The sequence below is a fragment of the Littorina saxatilis genome, linkage group LG4 (assembly GCF_037325665.1).
Source record: "Littorina saxatilis isolate snail1 linkage group LG4, US_GU_Lsax_2.0, whole genome shotgun sequence".
Lineage (NCBI taxonomy): Eukaryota > Metazoa > Mollusca > Gastropoda > Littorinimorpha > Littorinidae > Littorina > Littorina saxatilis.
The window spans coordinates 59,263,673-59,283,389 of record NC_090248.1 but is presented as its reverse complement, the minus strand read 5'-3'; the positions used below and the strand labels follow the sequence as shown (position 1 = coordinate 59,283,389).

The following is a 19,717-nucleotide window of genomic DNA, read 5'->3' as shown; positions in this document are numbered from 1 at the left end:
GCAAATAACTATTTTATTAAAGTCCGCTTGAAACGCTCAAAGATGAAATTCCATGTTAAAAAGTGACAAAAGTTTCACATTTTCCCGTTGTAACAGCTTCCGATGATATTATATGAAAATTCTGATCCTCTGAGAGGATTCCCCGAAACAAAATCAGTTTGTACGCCTAATTTTAATAGAATTGTCCAAACAGTGTCGCTAATATTGTGCTAAAAGATGAATTCTAGAACAATGTTCACAGACAGACACCACTTGGCAAAAAAAATTTCAGTGCTGGGAGATGAAAAAAAAAACTACCTCGCTACGCGCGGGCTTCGCCCGCGCTCCGCTTGGATTATAGAGATGATAGAAAAAAAAAAAAAAAAAAAAAAAAGTGGAAGCACGAACGAATAAGGAAACGACGAGAAGGAAAACAGAAACAGGAAAACAAGGAAAAATAATATTTAAGCAGTCAGAAAAGAAAGAAGAAAGAAAGAGAAACAAGTCGCGTAAGGCGAAATTACTACATTTAGTCAAGCTGTGGAACTCACAGAATGAAATTGAACGTAGTCCGCCGCTAGTGCAAAAGGCAAGTGACGAGTCTGTTTGGCGCGGTAGCGGTTGCGCTGTGCTTCATAGCACGCTTTACTGTACCTCTCTTCGTTTTAACTTTCTGAGCGTGTTTTTAATCCAAACATATCATATCTATATGTTTTTGGAATCAGGATTCGACAAGCAATAAGATGAAAGTGTTTTTAAATTGATTTCGAAAATTTAATTTTGATCATAATTGTTTTTTTAATTTTCAGAGCTTGTTTTTAATCCAAATATAACATATTTATATGTTTTTGGAATCAGAAAATGATGAAGAATAAGATGAACGTAAATGTGGGATCGTTTTATAAAAAACACTTTTTTTTTTTACAATTTTCAGATTTGTAATGACCAAAGTCATTAATCAATTTTTAAGCCACCAAGCTGAAATGAAATACCGAAGTCCGGCCTTCTTCGAAGATTGCTTGGCCAAAATTTCAATCAATTTGATTGAAAAATGAGGGTGTGACAGTGCCGCCTCAACTTTTACAAAAAGCCGGATATGACGTCATCAAAGACATTTATCGAAAAAATGAAAAAAACGTCCGGGGATATCATACCCAGGAACTCTCATGTTAAATTTCATAAAGATCGGTCCAGTAGTTTACTCTGAATCGTTCTACACACACACACACACACACACACACACACACACACACACACACACACACACACACACATACACCACGACCCTCGTCTCGATCCCCCCTCTATGTTAAAACATTTAGTCAAAACTTGACTAAATGTAAAAAGAGAAAAAGAAAGAAAACAAAATCCGAAAATGTGCACGATCTTATTTTTGTAAGGACACGCAAAATGTCTCTGGCTGCACGAAGTTTTAAACACATTCACGAGAAAGATCACGCTTGTTTTGGGAGTGATTAAAAGGCGGTTCAGTTAAGCTACAAGCTTCTCATACTAAGGGAAACTATTTCCATCGTTTTGTGCATTACAACATGTATGAAAATACTCAGGGCCTTTATTTTGCTTCTTGGTTGTGGGGTGAGATTGATCAACTATCATTTGAAAGTATCAGTGGAGAGTACAGAAAAAGAAACGACAATAAGTCAGACCGACAGACAGACAAACAGACAGAAACAGACAGACAGGCTGACATAAACAGACAAACAGACAGACAGACAACCACATATTTACGGACACGCGCGCACGCACGTACACACACACGCACACACACACACACATAAATACACACACACGTACGCACGCACGTACGCACGCACGCACGCACACACACACACACACACACACAGGGGAAAAAAGATCATGAGGATTCAAAATGGAGGGAAGAGCAAAACCCAAACAATTACAGACAGGAAGAGGCAGGGGATTGAGGCAATAAACACGACAAATAACACTGGCCTGATCATATTTTCTCTCAATCTCTCTATCTGTGTGTGTGAGTGTGTGTGTGGTGTGTGGTGTGTGTGTGTGTGTGTGTGTGTGTGTGTGGATGTACGTGTGCGTGTGTGTGTGTGAGTGCGCGTGAGTGTGTGTGTGTGTGTGTGAGTGCGCGTGAGTGTGTGTGTGTGTGTGTGTGTGTGACGGTGAGTGTGAGTGTGTGAGTGTGTGTGTGCGTGCATATGTGTGTGTATGTGTGTGTGTACATGTGTGTGTGTGTGTGAGTAGGTGCGTGTCAGCATGTGTGTGTGTGTGAGTAGGTGCGTGTCAGCGTGTGTGCGTGCGCAGTACTAACGCGTGAATGTGTGTAGACGCACATACTCTTCACATAAAAATCACAGACACCCGGTCCCAGATTTCTTGTCTCCACCAATAATTCCACCACCCTCTCTCTTTGTTACCACCTACCCCATTGTTTTGCAAGAAAATGCCGTGCAGAGTGTGTGCAGGAGACAGGTCAGGGCAAAACAGGAAGCAACTCAGCACAAGTACCATCTGCCTGGAGGAAGCGACGAAAACACGCAGTCCTTATCAATATTCCTTCGCCCACAAACACTGTCAACTCTGCCAGGGCGAGAGAAGGGTGTAGAAAAAAACAATGACCTGGGGCTAAATGATATCATCAGCAAAACAACAGCTTGCCCTTATCCGCCTGTGTATTCACTCTCGTCTCCTTTCCGTGGAGTACCCGAAGTTTTAACCTTATAGGAATCAATATTATTTGTAATTGTCTGTGCACTGGAAAGACCGTTGGGTCGATATATTTGTGAATGTATTGTTTTGTCAATAACAAACGTTCCTTCTTCTTCTTCTTCGTCGTTCGCTACAAACGTTCCAACAACCTACCTTTCTTGTTTTTTGATTCTTATAGGAGAGGGAGATAGAGTGAGAGATGCTCGTATCCTATGAAAAAGCTCAGACGGATTTAAAATGATTTACAAGAGTAACCAGTCATTAATCGCCACATAATACTTACGTGGCGACTACTAGCGTTAAAACTGCACTTTTTCGACGAGCGGACTGTCATGGACCAGGAAGACCCCCCCCCCCCCAATCGCCCCCCCATCCCCCCCCTCACACACACACACACACACACACACACACACTAGCGGCCACTGGTAGAACTGCAAGTTGTCGACGAGCGAGCTGTCATAGACCAGGAACACCCCCCCACCCCCAAACAAACATACACACTCACACACAACTTACGTGGCGACCCCAAGCGGCCACTGGTAGAACTGCACGTTGTCGACGAGTGGGCTGTCATACACAAGGAAGACACTCCGCAGACGACTTCCAGGCAGCTTGAGGTAGGGTAGCAACCACGAGTTCCGGCACTGCTCGTTGCCTAGCAACACGACGGCGGCGTTGCGCAGGCGCGGGAGGGAGGGGAGGAAATCCAGCCACATCTTGGCGAAGTCGACCTTGCTTGCCTCTCTTCCATTGAGCACGAGCAGCACGTTCTCCGTGTCCTTGGGCACCTTGCTGGGGATGACACCAGGACCCGTGCGGAACCTGCAATCAGAAGTCAGGTGGTCAGTGTCGGCCTTTAAGTTAAGACTTTGAAGGTACCCCTATTTGAGCGGCGGTCATGAGATCCATATAAGAGAAATGTTTAATCCGAATGGTGATCCAGACAGTCCAGTGAACGGCCTTGAATGGCATAGAACATTTGAATGAAATGACACAGGAATTAATGCCTTAATTTGGGTGCGAAATTGGTCGCTGTATTTTTGGGTGCTTAGATTAGTTATGAAACCAAGGTGGATGGTGGCGAGATAGGTGAATGGAGGGGGGATGTTAACAGTGTCGTGTGCTAGGATGTGGGCGGCAGTACGCGCCAACGTCTAGCCCAGGCACCGTTGCGGCTGACGTGCCCCAGTCATATGCCGAACATTGCACACTCATTCCAGAAAATTGTATACATGTACCGCGCTGTCCTGGCCATTTGTCAGACGTTCGTCCTCATCTCAGAGGCAGTCTGATACGAAGAGTTGTACGTTACGCCGGCCGTTTTGGCTTTAGGCTCAGGCGTTTCCAAACGCTCGTCTCAAGACTGTATTGGCTATATATGGTTCCTGCATGTGCACCGCTACAGCATACTTTGTTGGTTTAGACAAAGTTATTCAAAGAATTACAAATAACGATGCCGCATATAATCAACTGAATCAATGGAACACAACAAGTTAAGTTTATACACGTGCTCTCGGGAACAGTACTAGATCGGATTTGGCGGACGAATACAACGTATGTCAAAAGAATAAGGGTGTTGCATATTTTGTTGGGTTCATTCTTGTCCCTGTTTTGTTTGTTGTAAACAAGTCTTGTTCGTGCACTTTAACAATTGTGACCCTCCACCACGAAATGAGTCGCATGTCACATCGCGCGGTTCTGCGCTAGGCTTAATATAAGTCCGGGGAGTGTCTGGTAACAGCGTTAGGGTCACCTTAGTCACAGGCTTATAACTCAAACTATTTTCGCTCTTTTCTAAAACGGGTTTCACCACTGCATTGAGCATAAAAAACTCTTCAGGAAAGTGTAAAAATATGAAAATCATGCAAAGGTGACATGCGACTCATTCCGTGGTGGAGGGTCACAATTGTTCAATCGCTGGCCAAGTGAGATAGTTTTGGCCTCTTTAATGGTTCAATGTGTTGATTTTTTAAAGCAGACAATTAAGCGTTTATTCTTTCTAAAATGTAATTGTGTAAGGCAGGCCTCGATGCAGACTTCTGATCCTTTAAACCGACAATAACAGTATGTCTTCTGGTGCTTCTTGTCCCTTTGGGGGCCCGGGTAGCTCAGGTGGTAGAGCACTGGACTTGTGATCGAGAGGTCGCTGGTTCGAATCCGGGACACGGGTCAACTTTATGTGCAGACCCAGAGACGGTATCCATCTCCCACCCCCGTGTCACCACAATGGCACGTTAAAGATCTTGGTCATTCTACCATAAGTGCAGATGGCTGATACCACCTAAACACGCAAACATCAAAAAGCCGTGAGGGCGTAAAACTCGAATCGTATAAACCAATTCATGTCCAATATAGGCAATTAAGACCTGACGGACAATAAGCCCCTTAAAATTTACTTCTTGTCCCACAGTTTCTGTTGCTGTAAGTGCCTGAAACTTCCAAGAATCCATCAACTTGGCGGAGACACTGTTGTGTCCAAAGCCTGGCGGGGCTGTGACAGATTGCAAGGTGTGCAATCAAGCATCAGGTGGCGTCTTTCAGGCCCCCGGGGCGCATGCCACAAAACACGCGGTGCATAGAAACAAGATGGATAGATATCTTGAACAGACTGCTTCAAGCGATCTCTCATTCGGAGTCTATAGTGTCCTGGAGGGGAGAAACTGTAAAACTTAAAACGTTGGCTTCTATCTGTTGGATATGTGCGTGCATGGGGTTGCGGGGTGAGGGGTGCGTCCTAGCGCGCGCGCCTGTGTGTGTGTGTGTGTGTGTGTGTGTGTGTGTGTGTGTGTGTGGGTGTGTGTGCGTGCGTGCGTGCGTGCGTGAGAGGGTGCGCGCATGCGTGCGTCTGTAGATATGTCTGCCAGAGGGTCGCTGTGACATCTGTCCAACAGCTGTTGTGACATTATACACGGTCGTAAAGTATTATCAACGGGTTAAAAGAAAAAAATCACAGGCAGCACCCTTTATGAGCGTCTATTATGTGAACAGGCATTAACAGCTCAGCTTCACGAGCCTAATGTCGAAGCTATTACGCCATGCGGCCGTCAGGTATTATGCACGGACAACAACTAAAAAGCTATGGTGTTTATGACTTCTCTTGTCAAGCTCTAATTTTCAGCCATTCAGCGGCTTCGAAACGGAACGCAATTGTTGGCCGCTCAAATACAACTTTGCCTATTGAGACGCAATTGTAAGACATTCAAATCTAGCTTTGCAGCATTCAGATGAGCCGCGATTACAAGACGCTGAAAAGCAGACTTGCAGCTGTGATAAGGAACACAAACAAGCCTTTTTATTTGCGACGCCCCCCCCTCCCCCTCCCTCCCAAGTTGTTTGGCAACCTCATTTGGATGATAGTCTTTTACAATCAATAATTCATAACCACAAGCGTTCGATCATGGGGTGTCTGGGCTATTTAAGCTCCCCTCTCGCGGCCCGACCTAGTCAGTGATGATTTGTTGAACGCTTTATTGCAAAATGATGACTTCATTGCTGAGCCACGAATCAATGGCAGACGAAATAATTGATCAGCTGAGGTCTGCTGAGGAGAGCGTGTATGTTTCCACCCAGTTTCTTTTCGAGGCGAATTAACGAGCAAACTGTCTGAGTGAGTACTTTTTTTGAACCAGCCACAAGAGACAGTCGAACTCTCATTACTGGCATCCCCATACAAGCCCCCTAATTCCATTGCTGTCCGTCCCGACTCAATGAATGACCCCCCCCCCACCCCCCTCGTGTCCATCCCTCGTTACCCTCTTTCTCATCTGCACACACAAACACATGCTTACACACACATACACCACACACACCCAACAACAAACGTACACACACACACCACATACACAAACACCCAAAAACAAACACACACACACACATGCTTACACACACATACACCACATACACAAACACCCAACAACACACACACACACACACACATACACCCAACAACACACACACATCCTTTCCGCCGCCGCCCCCCCCCCCCTCCCCCCCATCCCCCACATTTCTTTTCCCCGTCTCGTCAGGGCTGTCAGTTTGCTCCGGAGCAAAAAACGGCATCGAAGTTATTATTCAAGGAACACTGGAATTGTCCCAAGAATAACGGAAGAGCATATTTCAGAAGAAGGAGAAAAGGTCCATGGTTTTTATGAGGTTAGCACAAAATAATACAGTCGGATATCGGATAGCATGGAATGATGGGGAGTTCGGGTGCAAGATGATGTTGGCAGCAAAAAAAAATTTTAAACAAAAATAAAAATAACAAGTCAGGGGAGTAATTCTAATGAAATGTTAAAGTGCATGTGCATTGTTTTCAGGAAGAAGTGTGTGTATCAAGGGTGGGTGGGGGGGGGGGGGGTGTTTATCTAAAACAGAAAAGAAACACAAAAGGCAGTTACATATACTCCATATTTATATCGTATGGAATTGGATGACTTCAGGGAAATAAAAAGTCGATGCTTCTTAAAAAGGGATACCCCTTTTCCACCCATCCTCCCAACCACTCACAAAATCAGAAAACGGGATGACATACAGTGTTTAAAAAGGTTTGAAAGCAAACAGTATTTTTCGATAAGGTGCCTGCTTGTAATGGAGGGGTGGGCGGGGGGGGTGGGGGGGGGTGGGAGGGAGGATTTAGGGTAGCAAAGAGAATATCGGATGGCAGGGAGCGTTTCATAGGGAAAGGAAACATCCATGGTTTTTAATTGAAGGACATGTAGTAACAAAACAAAACAAAATAATTTAAACAAATGAGAAACAAATTGACTAATAAATGTCGGATGGCATGAAGGGAAAACGACGTCATCAAAATTCTTATTCAACGAATGCTGGAATTATCTTTTTTTTTAAAAACAACACAAAAAACGAAATGATGATTTGAACAAGGGGGGGGGGGGGGGGGGGGGTGTGGTATTCATGGAACTTGGAAGGAGGTAGGGAGAGTAAAAAATAAAAACCTGGTGAGTTAAATATCGGATGGCATGGAGCGATTCCAGGTTGCTGACAGTCTGAAGGGAGGCTGTCTCGGCGCCGTGACAGGTTCATCACTCGTGACACGAGGGGGCGCCACCTATTGCCCTCTGTCGCCAGCTCGCAGAGACGCTGATGATTACAAAACCTTATTTCTGCAGCGTTCCCTCTACCCTCCCCCCCCCCCCCACCTCAAGAAAATATGCTATCACGATCACCTCTGTCTTGGTTCTCTGGTTTTGTTCTTTCCTTCTCTTTTTAGAATTCTATCATATTTGACTCACGACATTCATTTCAAGCACATACAATCATTATCTTCGCCCTTACAGAGGAAGTCTTTCGCTCGATGAACCCAACTGCCACAAAAGAGTTCTGCTCCAGGAATAAAACTGGTGCAAGGTATCTGCTGCCGAAAAGAACGAGTTGCTGTTTACATCTATTGCGGAACATTAACCGCTCTACTGCTCCCAGCACGTCAGACGCATGAAACAATGTGTCCTGTAGCACGAGGAATGGCAACTTGTTTTGCTTGCCACTTTTTTGCAATTACTCCTGTTAACAACAAAGGCGCGAACGGTTCTGGGTTAATGTGATTTATGTGCATGACAATTAACTTTAGGAAGTGGTGTATCCACGCACGAAGCTGATACAGACACGTTCATTTACTCGCGCAGTGCCACGGATGCAGACAGACAGACAGATAGACAAGCAGACAGACAGACAGACAGACAGACAGACAGATGCACGCACGCACGCATACCAAACACAACCAACAAACGTAGTGAGCAAAACAATCAAAGACGTTGGCACCAGCGCCTCCCAAGGAACCATTTATTCTTCTTAACTGATCTTATCTGTCAGTGTCTGTACCATTATCATCACCACTCACCAGCCACTCTGCATGCCTGCCTTGCCTGCCTGCCTGTCTGTCTGTCTGTATGTCTGTCTGTCTGTCTCAGTCTCAGTCTCAGTCTCAGTCTCAGTCTCTCTCTCTCTCAGTCTCCAATCCGCAGGAAAAGAGTTAAATTTTCGACTGTACCGAACTGGATGACAGGTGAAATTAAAGATGCTATGTTAGTTCGAGATTTTCTAAAAAAAATTAAACAGTTTGAACTTTACAAAAAAATGCGAAACAAAATTTCTGAATTGGTGAAACTTGCAAAAAAGAAATATTTTCAAAATCTTATAATAGATAAAAATGACATATGTCAGATTTGGCGTGCAATGAATGAACTGACTAGTAAATCACGCAAAGCCCCATCCTGTATTAATCCTAATATAACTGCTGATGATTGTAATAGTTACTTTCTATCTATGACCGACAATGTTCTTGATTCCTCAGCCAGTTCTGATCAGATTGGCTATAAGGTGCCTGAAGTACTCAGTCAATTTTGTAATGAGAAACTTTTGCCATCTGACTCGTTTGATATACCTGTAATCACAGTCGTTGAAGTTGGTGCACTAATTTCTAAACTAAATAACAAAAAAACAATGGACACAAACAATCTTAATTCACAAATTGTAAAAATGTCACTTCCTTATATTGTAAACAGTTTAACCCATGTATACAATCTCTCTATCAGGAAGAATGTCTTCCCATCAGTGTTTAAAACGGCTAAAGTTATTCCAGTACCAAAGTCAAAAGACACCGATAGCCTTGACAACTACAGACCGATATCTATTCTCTCTATACTGTCTAAACCCCTGGAAAAGCATATACACACCCATCTCCTTAAATATGTTGAAGAAAACAATATTTTTCATCCTTATCAATCAGGTTTTCGTCCTAAACATTCATGTCATACTGCCCTTACCCGGCTCTGTGATACCTGGCTAAAAGCAATAAACAATCGTGAAATGGTTGGAGCGGTATTCCTTGATCTCAGGAAAGCATTTGACTTAGTTGATCACGCTATTTTGTTAGACAAATTACTTATTTACCTGCAAAATAGCTCATCTGTGTCCTTTTTTACATCATATCTGTCAGATAGGAAACAAGCAGTCTACCTAAACGGTTCATATTCATCACAAGGCACTGTAAAATGTGGAGTCCCACAAGGTTCTATCCTTGGTCCCTTACTGTTTGGACTATACATTAATGATTTACCATTACACCTCAAACAAGAAAATGCTGTACTTGATCTTTTTGCGGATGACTCAACACTTCACAGCAGTAATACAGATATAAATCTCATAAGAAAAGTACTCCAAGAAAGTATAGCAAATATTAATGATTGGTGTAATTGTAACAGAATGGCACTGCATCCTAAGAAAACAAAAAGCATGTTAATAACCACAAGACAAAAACACCAGCGACAGCCTCTGAGCCTTGATCTTATGCATGGTACAGTTAGCATTGCTCAAGTCCATCAACACCGTGTGCTTGGAGTTGTAATTGATGATGAACTTAACTGGCGCTCTCACATTGATACAGTTTATAAACGAGTTTCTAGGAACCTTTTCTTACTTAACAAGCTCTGGTGCGTTGTTTCTGTGGATGCCCTCAAAATGTTTTTCCACGCACACTGTCTCTCTCACATTTGCTATGCATCTACTGTCTGGTGCAATGCCAGTGATGTTCATATAAAGAAAATAAACACACTTCACAAGAGAGGTGTAAAGTTATTAAACCGAGATCCCAATATGACTACTCAAGAAAAATACACTCAACTGAACATTCTTCCGCTACATCAGCAGTTCTTTTTAAATGCTAGTGTTTTCATGTTTAAAATGTACAACCATGAAACACCTTCATACATCCAAGACCTGTTTGAGCGTCCTCCTGGTAGAGCGAGGCTTTTGAATTATACGCTACCGCTCCCACGCATTGATTTGTATAAATCTAGTTTATCCTACTGGGGATCGCTTGTGTGGAATATACTTCCAATGTACTGTAAAACATGTCAAACCCTTTCATCTTTTAAAAAAAATGTTCGAAAATATCTTTGTCAAAAATAATTCTCTCCCTACGCTTTAAAATCATAACTGTTACTGCATAACATCTTAATCATCATTTTATTAATCAATGAACCACGTTATTATAACTAGTGTTTTGTTACTTTTAACCTGATTACAAATTCTTAGTTAATTAGTTATTCGTTTGGCTGTTCAATACATGTTATATAAATATATAATTGTAATGTATAATGTCATGTATGTCTAAAAGGGACAGGTTGGAAGATTAGGCATTGCCTAAAACCTTTATCCCTTTGTATTAAAGTTTTGAATCTGAATCTGAATCTGAATCTCTCTCTCTCTCTCTCTCTCTCTCTCTCTCTCTCTCTCTCTCTCTCTCTCTCTCTCTCTCTCTCTCTCTCTCTCTGTGATCTCTCTCTGTGATCTCTCTCTCTCTCTCTCTCTCTCTCTCTCTCTCTCTCTCTCTCTCTCTTTTCGCTTTGAAGATGAAAACATGCCCATTGGTTCTGTCTGCCTCCGACAAAAACAAAAACAAAAACGCTACGCCCCCACCTGAATCGGTGCCGTGTAGCCATGTCGGCAGAAGGTACGTTACAAAACAACCACCCCCACCTTAAGTCTTGGCGTATGGAAGGCTCATCACTGAAAGTTTGAATTTGCCAGTTCTCGACACCATGTTTTGCTTACATGTCAAATGTAACACCGGTACCAGTGACAAACGCGGGACTGACTAATGCTATCGTTTCCGTGTTAGACCTACTCTCTCTAAATTATATATATATGCTTGTAATACAGAGTTTGCTTACATGCAAGGGTTACCAATGTTCCCGAGCTAAACCCGTCGACTGACTAATACTATCGTTTGCTGGTACGACCGAGTCTCTCTCAAAATGACATACTTGTTAATCACAGTTTGCTCATACTTATGCAAGGGTGACCAACGTTTTCAATATAAAACGGTCGACTGACTTATATTTTCGTTGCAGGCATAAGTGAGAGATCTTCATTATTTGCTGCCCCCACATTTGTGAATGTTATGCTTGTGATTCAGTCGCTCGATAGGGCCTACCATGTTTTACATGCAAGTGTAACCAACGTTTCTGTTGTAAACCGTTGGATAGACCATTGTTATCGTTAGAGGTTTGTTTGAGATGCAGGCGTTGGTTTCTCCGCCCACCTCCGTTAATTCGGCGTCTATACATGATTCAGTCACTTGTAAAACAGGACATACGAATGAGTCTTCTTCTTCCCCCTTTTCGCTTCTATGCGAATGTGTAATTCTAGGTTTTTTTCGGTAGGGCTAAATGTTCTCATTGCGAAATTCTCACACATTTCAATGTCCCAACAGTAAAAAAGCAAACATGCGTGATGAAACATCGGGCTGTTTAAAAAATAAAAATAAACTACAACAACAATACAACAACAGCAAGATCAAGAACAAAATCAAGATACTCCTTCAGAAAAATACTCTAGAAACTCCTGCAAAACTATCGATTGCACTGAACTGAGACAGACCCCTAGAATTAGGAAGAACCCGAAGAAGATTTTACCGTCAAACGTCTGAACGTATTGCGTACGTACAGACAACTTCGCATCATCTTTTTATCTTATGTTCATGGCAGCAGGAGATTAGCCGGTCTGGATAAAGCGCGAAGCTTCACAACAGATGGAAGAAGTCAGAAGTCAGCAAAGATAGCTGGAAAGGGCAGTGCTGTTTTTTCTTGTCTTTCTAATTGAACTTTGTGCAGGAATACATTGCTGACTCTTCTCGCGAAAACAGCTTTGTTACGTAGACTAGCTACCAAACCTATGTTTTACTAGCTTGCCTTGTAACCAAGTGTAACACCCGGAATGTTATATACCTATGAGTTCTGAAATACAGCAACAAGTCTAACTGATGAGACTGTGTTTGTAACAAAACTGTGTGTGTGTCTTTGTGTGTGTGTGTGTGTGTGTGTGTGTGTGTGTGTGTGTGTGTGTGTGTGTGTGTGTGTGTGTGTGTGTGTGAGAGAGACACACACACACACACAAAGACAGACAGACAGACAGACAGGAAGACAAAAAGAAAAACAGAAAGAAGACGCACACAGAGAACTTACGCCTACGTGTACGCATTCCTTTTGATACGGAACTCAGTGCACAACATTTTTATCATGAAAAAACAAACTTCACTCCATTTTCCAGACATGTAAACTCCTCTTCACATGCACGAGGACAGAAATCCCTCGCACATCCAATCCTGTAGCGCAGAAACTCAGAAAAGCTTAATTTAATCAAGGAAGCCCAAGTTTGAAAGCTTGAAAAGTCAAAAGTTAACAAGCTGTCTGGCCTGCATGAAGATTACTCCTGCACTGATCAAAGAGATTAAAGATCCCTTTTTGCAACCTTCCTCTTTCGTCAATCATGTCCCAGTTTTCTTTACACGTATGCAACTTAACTTATCGGTAACACGTAGACACACGAAGAAACTTGTGTTGTGCGCATGTTAGTAAGCATGGCCAACTTTCCTTGACTTCTTGCCTTTAGTTTTTGAACGGATCAGTTTTGGAGAGAGAGAGAGAGGGGGGGGGGGAGAGAGAGAGAGAGAGAGAGAGAGAGAGAGAGAGAGAGAGAGAGAGAGAGAGAGAGAGAGAGAGAGAGAGATAGGGCAGGAGAGACAGACAGATACAGACAGACGGACAGAGACAGACAGACGGACAAAGACAGACAGACAGACAGACAGACAGACAGACAGACAGACAGACAGACAGACACACACACACACAGACCGTGACATAAAGCATTTTGTTCTATATGCCAAAGGATCTCATTTACACAGTGTTTTATAATCTGGAACGTCCCGAAATAGCACTAAAAGTCCCGACGATAAATGACCAATCACCATCAAGTCCCACGATACTGTACTATGAATGGCAGGACGTAACTCGGCAGACACTGGCACTGAACATGTCTCCACTAAATACTGCGATGTGTGAGCCTTTAATGAGAACAGAGTCGCACTTTTCTAATTGAACTTCCCTCAACCGTACACCCTCCTCCATTTGAACTTTGGTCCGCCTACCTTTGTCAAATTGAATTTAGATAAAACAAAACTTGACTAAATGTAAAAACAAAGGATTACTGTACTCACCGATACAAGAACGACACAAGACGATACGAATTTTCGCTTATGAAAGCTTCATCAGGAAAAACAAGAACACAATTAAAAGACAACAAAAAGCAGACGCAACACGGAACAAACAAGGTTTGAAAAGAAAATGGAGGGGAAACACGCACAAAAGGGAAGGAACTCTAGGAACGGCAATAAATGAAAGGGGAGAGAAATGGTTGAATGATGTCAGGGGCACAGGCATACAGACTAAAAGTATCAAACATTCATAAAGGTGGGGGGTTGGGGGTAACAAAAAAGACTTGAACTTAGGTCTGTAGACACCCAAATCAACCTGGGCTCATGCATATTCCCTTTTCCGATTGAACTTTGGCCAACATGTCATGCTGAAGTTTTACAGTTTTTTGTTGTTTAATGGTTTAAGACACGTAAACTTTCTCAGATTAAACTTACACCCGTGTACCCTCTTCCAATAGACTTTAGACCAGTGCAAATGTCTCTAATTGAACTTCGACCCGTTCGCCCAAAACCGAGTTATGAACTTGGGCCAACATAATTATCATTCTGAAGGTTGCAAGGTTTTTCTGATGGTTTGAAGACACGTATACTTTCTCAGATTGAACTTAGACCCGTGTACCCTCTCCCCATTGACTTTAGACCCGCACACATTTTTCTAATTGAACTTAAGACCCGTTGGCTCTATATAGAATATTGCAGACACCATGATTGTCTTGATGGCTGCTGAAGGTGCCAAAGCAATTACGTTAACAGCAGAAAACGCGTGCTTTGTGTCCCCTCTCTTCCTCTCATTTACTGCAGCTTGCTTGATGGCAGCACCGGGAGGTTATTTAATAAGAGATAGACAGCACTACACGCATGAGAAATTAATGTATCTCTTAATTCCTTGCAGTAACAGCAGTACTTATTGGCAGCTTGAGAAATAACGCGCAGCCTAGAGCAGGGCACCTCACTTTCTGACATCCTTTGCTTTCATTTGTCGTTTGGTAAATAATTATCACCTCTGAGGAAATGTGTTGAATTTAGAAATTACAAGACCAGCACAGCATAAACAACATGGTACAGGACCATTATTTCAAGTATACAGTTTATATCATACAGTAACATTGTATTTCACAGGTACCATATGACAGAAAAAAGGAAAGAAGTGAGAAACATATATACCGAACTGTTGTTGAAAGCTATACTAGTTACTAGTGATTATCAGGTTTAATATAATAAAGATCGAAAACGATATGCATTAACTCTAGACATGCGTACCGGTAGATTTTGTTTAGCTTGATGGATTCCATTCTCATCGCTTATCTTCACTACGCATGCGCAGAAGTTATTTTTGTTACATGCATTCAAGGCAACATCTCTTCCTTTTGTCTCATACCCTTCCCTCACACTGCTCAACACTTCTGGTTCTCTTAGTACGACAATACCGCTGTTAGCTGTTCGGGGAAATTTATGGTCAGGAGGCTTCAAAGACAAACCCCCGAGAGACCTCAGAACCGTGAAAGTGTATGAGCAAAGGATGAAGCTGTTTGATGCTAGAACCAACAAAGATAACACAAACAAAAAAAAGCAAAACATAGCACGCAGACACACACACACACACACACGCACGCGAAAGCGCGCACACACGCGCACACACGCGCACACACACACACACACACACACACACACACACACACACACACACAGAGACACACACACACACACACACACACACACACACACTCACACACACACACAATCCTCATCTTCATAAATAATACTTATGCATATGTCTTGAGCGCACATTCTTGCATGCACTAACTCACCGTACGGAAATCTAGAACCCACAATTCGGGTTGCTACTGTAAGCTGATTATAAGATGTTTTTCAATTAAACGGCATTTCCTTTGGTTTATTTGCGTACGTTCCAGACATAAATAGATGTCACATTCCGGGCCAAGGAATGCCAAGAGGCAGAAAAGCAGCACAGAATCTAATCATGTCGATCAGTAATACCAACACCAATGTCTCAACCCAAAGCAGGAATCAATGAACAACCCCTGCAACAACAACAAAACTTGTATGGAACTAAAGTCTGTTTCCTAATAGTACAAATACAAACGGTTAAAAACAAAGAATCTAAGTCATCTAGCAACTGACCGACACTCTAATAATAAGAACGTAAAAATTAAAAACTAAAACATATGAAGGAATAACGTAAAACGGATAAATAGAACAAATGAATAAAATATGAGACACGCAATAAGTTAGAAACGAACTGCAGCAGAAGGTTATATGCATTTGCTTCTTCTTTTTTCCTTTGGAGCCCACACACACACACACTCGAAATAACAACTGGAGTTTTGGCAAACTGAACTTATACAACCGCACAGAAAGTTGGCAAATTTGTCTAGACACATATTGGAAAGCTTCACAACCGCACGTAACACAACAAAATGGGTGAACACTGGGGTTATGGAATTAGACAAAATGAAGGAATGATAACAAATGAATGTAACTCTTAGCGATTGGTAATGGTAGGGTGTCTACACGACAGGAATAAGCCAATAACAGGATGCATTTGGTATTGATTGGTAATGGTTGGCTGTCAAGATTACAAGACTAAGATAATCACAGTATGCATTTAGTATTGATTAGTAATGGTAGGGTGTCTACATTACAGGAATCGGAGACGGAAAGCCGACGCGTTGCAATTATCTCCAGGTTCCATTGTGGGAAGAGAGAACGTTATCTGATATGCATTGTCGTACTGTATGGCTTATCGAATTTAAAGATCGGTGGTAAAGAAGTCGTGACAAGATACACGACATAAAAAAGTCAAAGAATGATGGGGTAGACAGACAGACAGACAGACAGACAGACAGACAGACAGACAGACAGACAGACAGACATATAGACAGACAGACAGACAAAGAGAATGTCAGTACATTGGCACGAAATCAGTGGTACAATAATACAAGAATACGACAGTATGTTTTAATAATTGGCTTCGAACAAAATACTAAAGAAACCACAAGAAAGCCTAGTCTAAAAAAAATACATACAAAAGCTAATAAACTCGGCATTCCACATCTCCAGCCATTCATTCAAAGCCTTCCTGTGACCATCCTAACCCACACAATTGTATTCTTTGATTTTGTTTTCTCTATTTTTTAAATTGTTTTGCGTTGAAAGTATCGCTTGCTGTGCTGAGACAGATCCCGTGGGCAAAACGCAAAACAAACAAGCAACACTTTTCTGTCCACCATTAACATGAGTTCAGTGTCCTTTGTGTCCATTTTGTAAATCTTGTTCATTGTCTAAAGCATCCCTTTTCTCATCCAAATACCAAGACATTACCCACACCCATACCCAATTGTTTATCCGCCATACACACACGACAAAGGACATCACAACACACGCGGGTGTCACTTTGTTTGCAGAGTTGACGAAGCACAGACAAAATCATTACTGCCCTTTTGTTTTTCTATCTCAGGCAAAGCAGATAACACAGACATGAAGACAAGGGCATCGATATCTGTCACAGAAATGCGGATTTCTTGGCACAGATGCGACAACATGAAATTGAAGGGTTAGAGATAAAATAAGATAAAATGTCAAGGTACAACGTCTGTCTGGCTTGAAAACAGAGTGTGCATTGGAGACAAATAATAAAGACGTTCAGTTGGAATAGAATACAAACATAGGATTTCTTGGCACAGATGCGACAAAATAAAATTGAAGGGTTAGAGAGAGAAAAACAATGTCAAGGTACGGCGTCTTCTTCTGTCTGGCTTGAAAACAGGGTTCTGTCTGGCTTGAAAACAGAGTTCTGTCTGGCTTTAAAACAGAGTTATGTCTGACTTGAAAACAGAGTTCTGTCTGGCTTGAAAACAGAGTTCTGTCTGGCTTGAAAACAGAGTTATGTCTGACTTGAAAACAGAGTGCTGTCTGACTTGAAAACAGAGTTCTGTCTGGCTTGAAAACAGAGTTCAGTCTGACTTGAAAACAGAGTTATATCTGACTTGAAAACAGAGTGCTGTCTGGCTTGAAAACAGAGTTCTGTCTGGCTTGAAAACAGAGTTCTGTCTGGCTTGAAAACAGAGTTCTGTCTGACTTGAAAACAGAGTGCTGTCTGACTTGAAAACAGAGTTCTGTCTGGCTTGAAAACAGAGTTCTGTCTGGCTTGAAAACAGAGTTCTGTCTGGCTTGAAAACAGAGTTCTGTCTGGCTTTAAAACAGAGTTATGTCTGACTTGAAAACAGGGTTCTGTCTGGCTTGAAAACAGAGTTATGTCTGGCTTTAAAACAGAGTTATGTCTGACTTGAAAACAGAGTTCTGTCTGGCTTGAAAACAGAGTTCTGTCTGGCTTGAAAACAGAGTTCTGTCTGACTTGAAAACAGAGTTCTGTCTGACTTGAAAACAGAGTGCTGTCTGACTTGAAAACAGAGTTATGTCTGACTTGAAAACAGAGTGCTGTCTGACTTGAAAACAGAGTTCTGTCTGACTTGAAAACAGAGTTATGTCTGACTTGAAAACAGAGTGCTGTCTGACTTGAAAACAGAGTTCTGTCTGGCTTGAAAACAGAGGGTTTTTTTGCTGCTGAAGACCCTGGGTCGAAACCGGTTCTTATTCGTGTTTGATTGTCCATGTTTCGGGTGAGTACATTGTCATTGTTATCTTGTACGGTACTTAGCCATTTAATCGTCGTTTCAAAACAGGCTTTCTTGTGACCGCAACTTGGGTCGGAGTGATAGAAAACACGACAATCCCCCTGGGTAATCGCACAAGAGTTTATCTAATTTGGCCAAGGAGGCAAGATCCCCACAGGCTACCTCCAGCTTCTGCACAGACTGATCTAATTTGACTAACAAGTCATCATGGTATTGATTTGCCTTGCACCCTGAGATACCCAGCACTTTCTTCCAGACATTGTGATTAGCAAAGGGATTATTTTTGTTTGCACCTCTATCTTTGTCTGTGACTCGGTGTTTCTCTGTCTGTGCACATTTTGAAACTCATTTCTTTCTTCTAGACAAGTGCACCTCTCTGTCTGTCGGTCTGTTTCGATACCAAACATTTTCTTCTCAGTCTAATGGATTATCTTAGGGATTGTTGTTATCTCCATCTCTCCCCCTGTCTATGTGTCTTTTTGTCTGTATGTCTGTCTATCTATCGGTATGCTGCATGTCTTTATCTGTCCGTCTGTATCAGTTTGTGTCTGTCTGTCTGTCTGTCTGTCTGTCTGTCTGCCTGCCTGCCTCTCTCTCTCTCTCTCTCTCTCTCTCTCTCTCTCTCTCTCTCTCTCTCTCTCTCTCTCTCTCTCTCTCTCTCTCTCTCTCTCTCTCTCTCTCCGAGAGATATATACACGTGTGTGTGTGTTTGTGTGTTTGTGTGTGTGTGTGTGTGTGTTTGTGTGTGTGTGTGTGTGTGTGTGTGTGTGTGTTTGTCCGCGTGCGTGCGTGTGAGTGTGTTGGAGGAGGGGAGGTGTGATTGTGTATGTTCGCGCACACGCGAACGCTCACCTTGACACAAGACGACCAATGACAAGTGACGGAACATTACACAACCAATGGCTTCCTCTTTCATTCACAGCCTCGCCTACTACCAATTGGACGACTAATCTCGCAATGCAAATATCATCTTCACCCCTGTCAGAACAATACAGCTACGCATTCTGACCATGTATGAATACTTGATGAAAGGAAAAGTATTCGTGTGGACCTCCTCAAACGAAATGCATAGCTGTTGACGCGCAATGTTGTTCCTGTGCCAAACATGTGATAATCATACGATTCTTACCAATCTTTTCACTGGGATCGCCCAATCCGGGAATTCCCGGTAATATTACCGGTTGATATCTGAAATATCTGTGCAGACAGCTACAAAACGATCTTACCCGCCTGTAGTTTGCAAAAGCTTAAAATTCGTGTTTATGCCGTCTTTAGGACAACTCGGACCGTTTGTCCAGAAGGCAGCACGAGTGAGCGACAACAGATGACGGCAGTGGACGTGCGGCGGACACAAGGGAACTCCACC

At 42.5% G+C, this 19,717-nt stretch overlaps 1 protein-coding gene across 1 annotated transcript in view; it reads right to left on the bottom strand.

The window, feature by feature from the left end:
• Window positions 1-19,717, bottom strand: part of LOC138965238 (ribitol-5-phosphate xylosyltransferase 1-like) — a gene marked incomplete in the record, with an annotated part of 129,142 nt that overhangs the window by 18,351 nt on the left and 91,074 nt on the right. Inside the window, 1 exon segment of the mRNA XM_070337365.1 lies at window positions 3,202-3,507. Coding sequence (XP_070193466.1) covers window positions 3,202-3,507 — 306 coding nt within the window.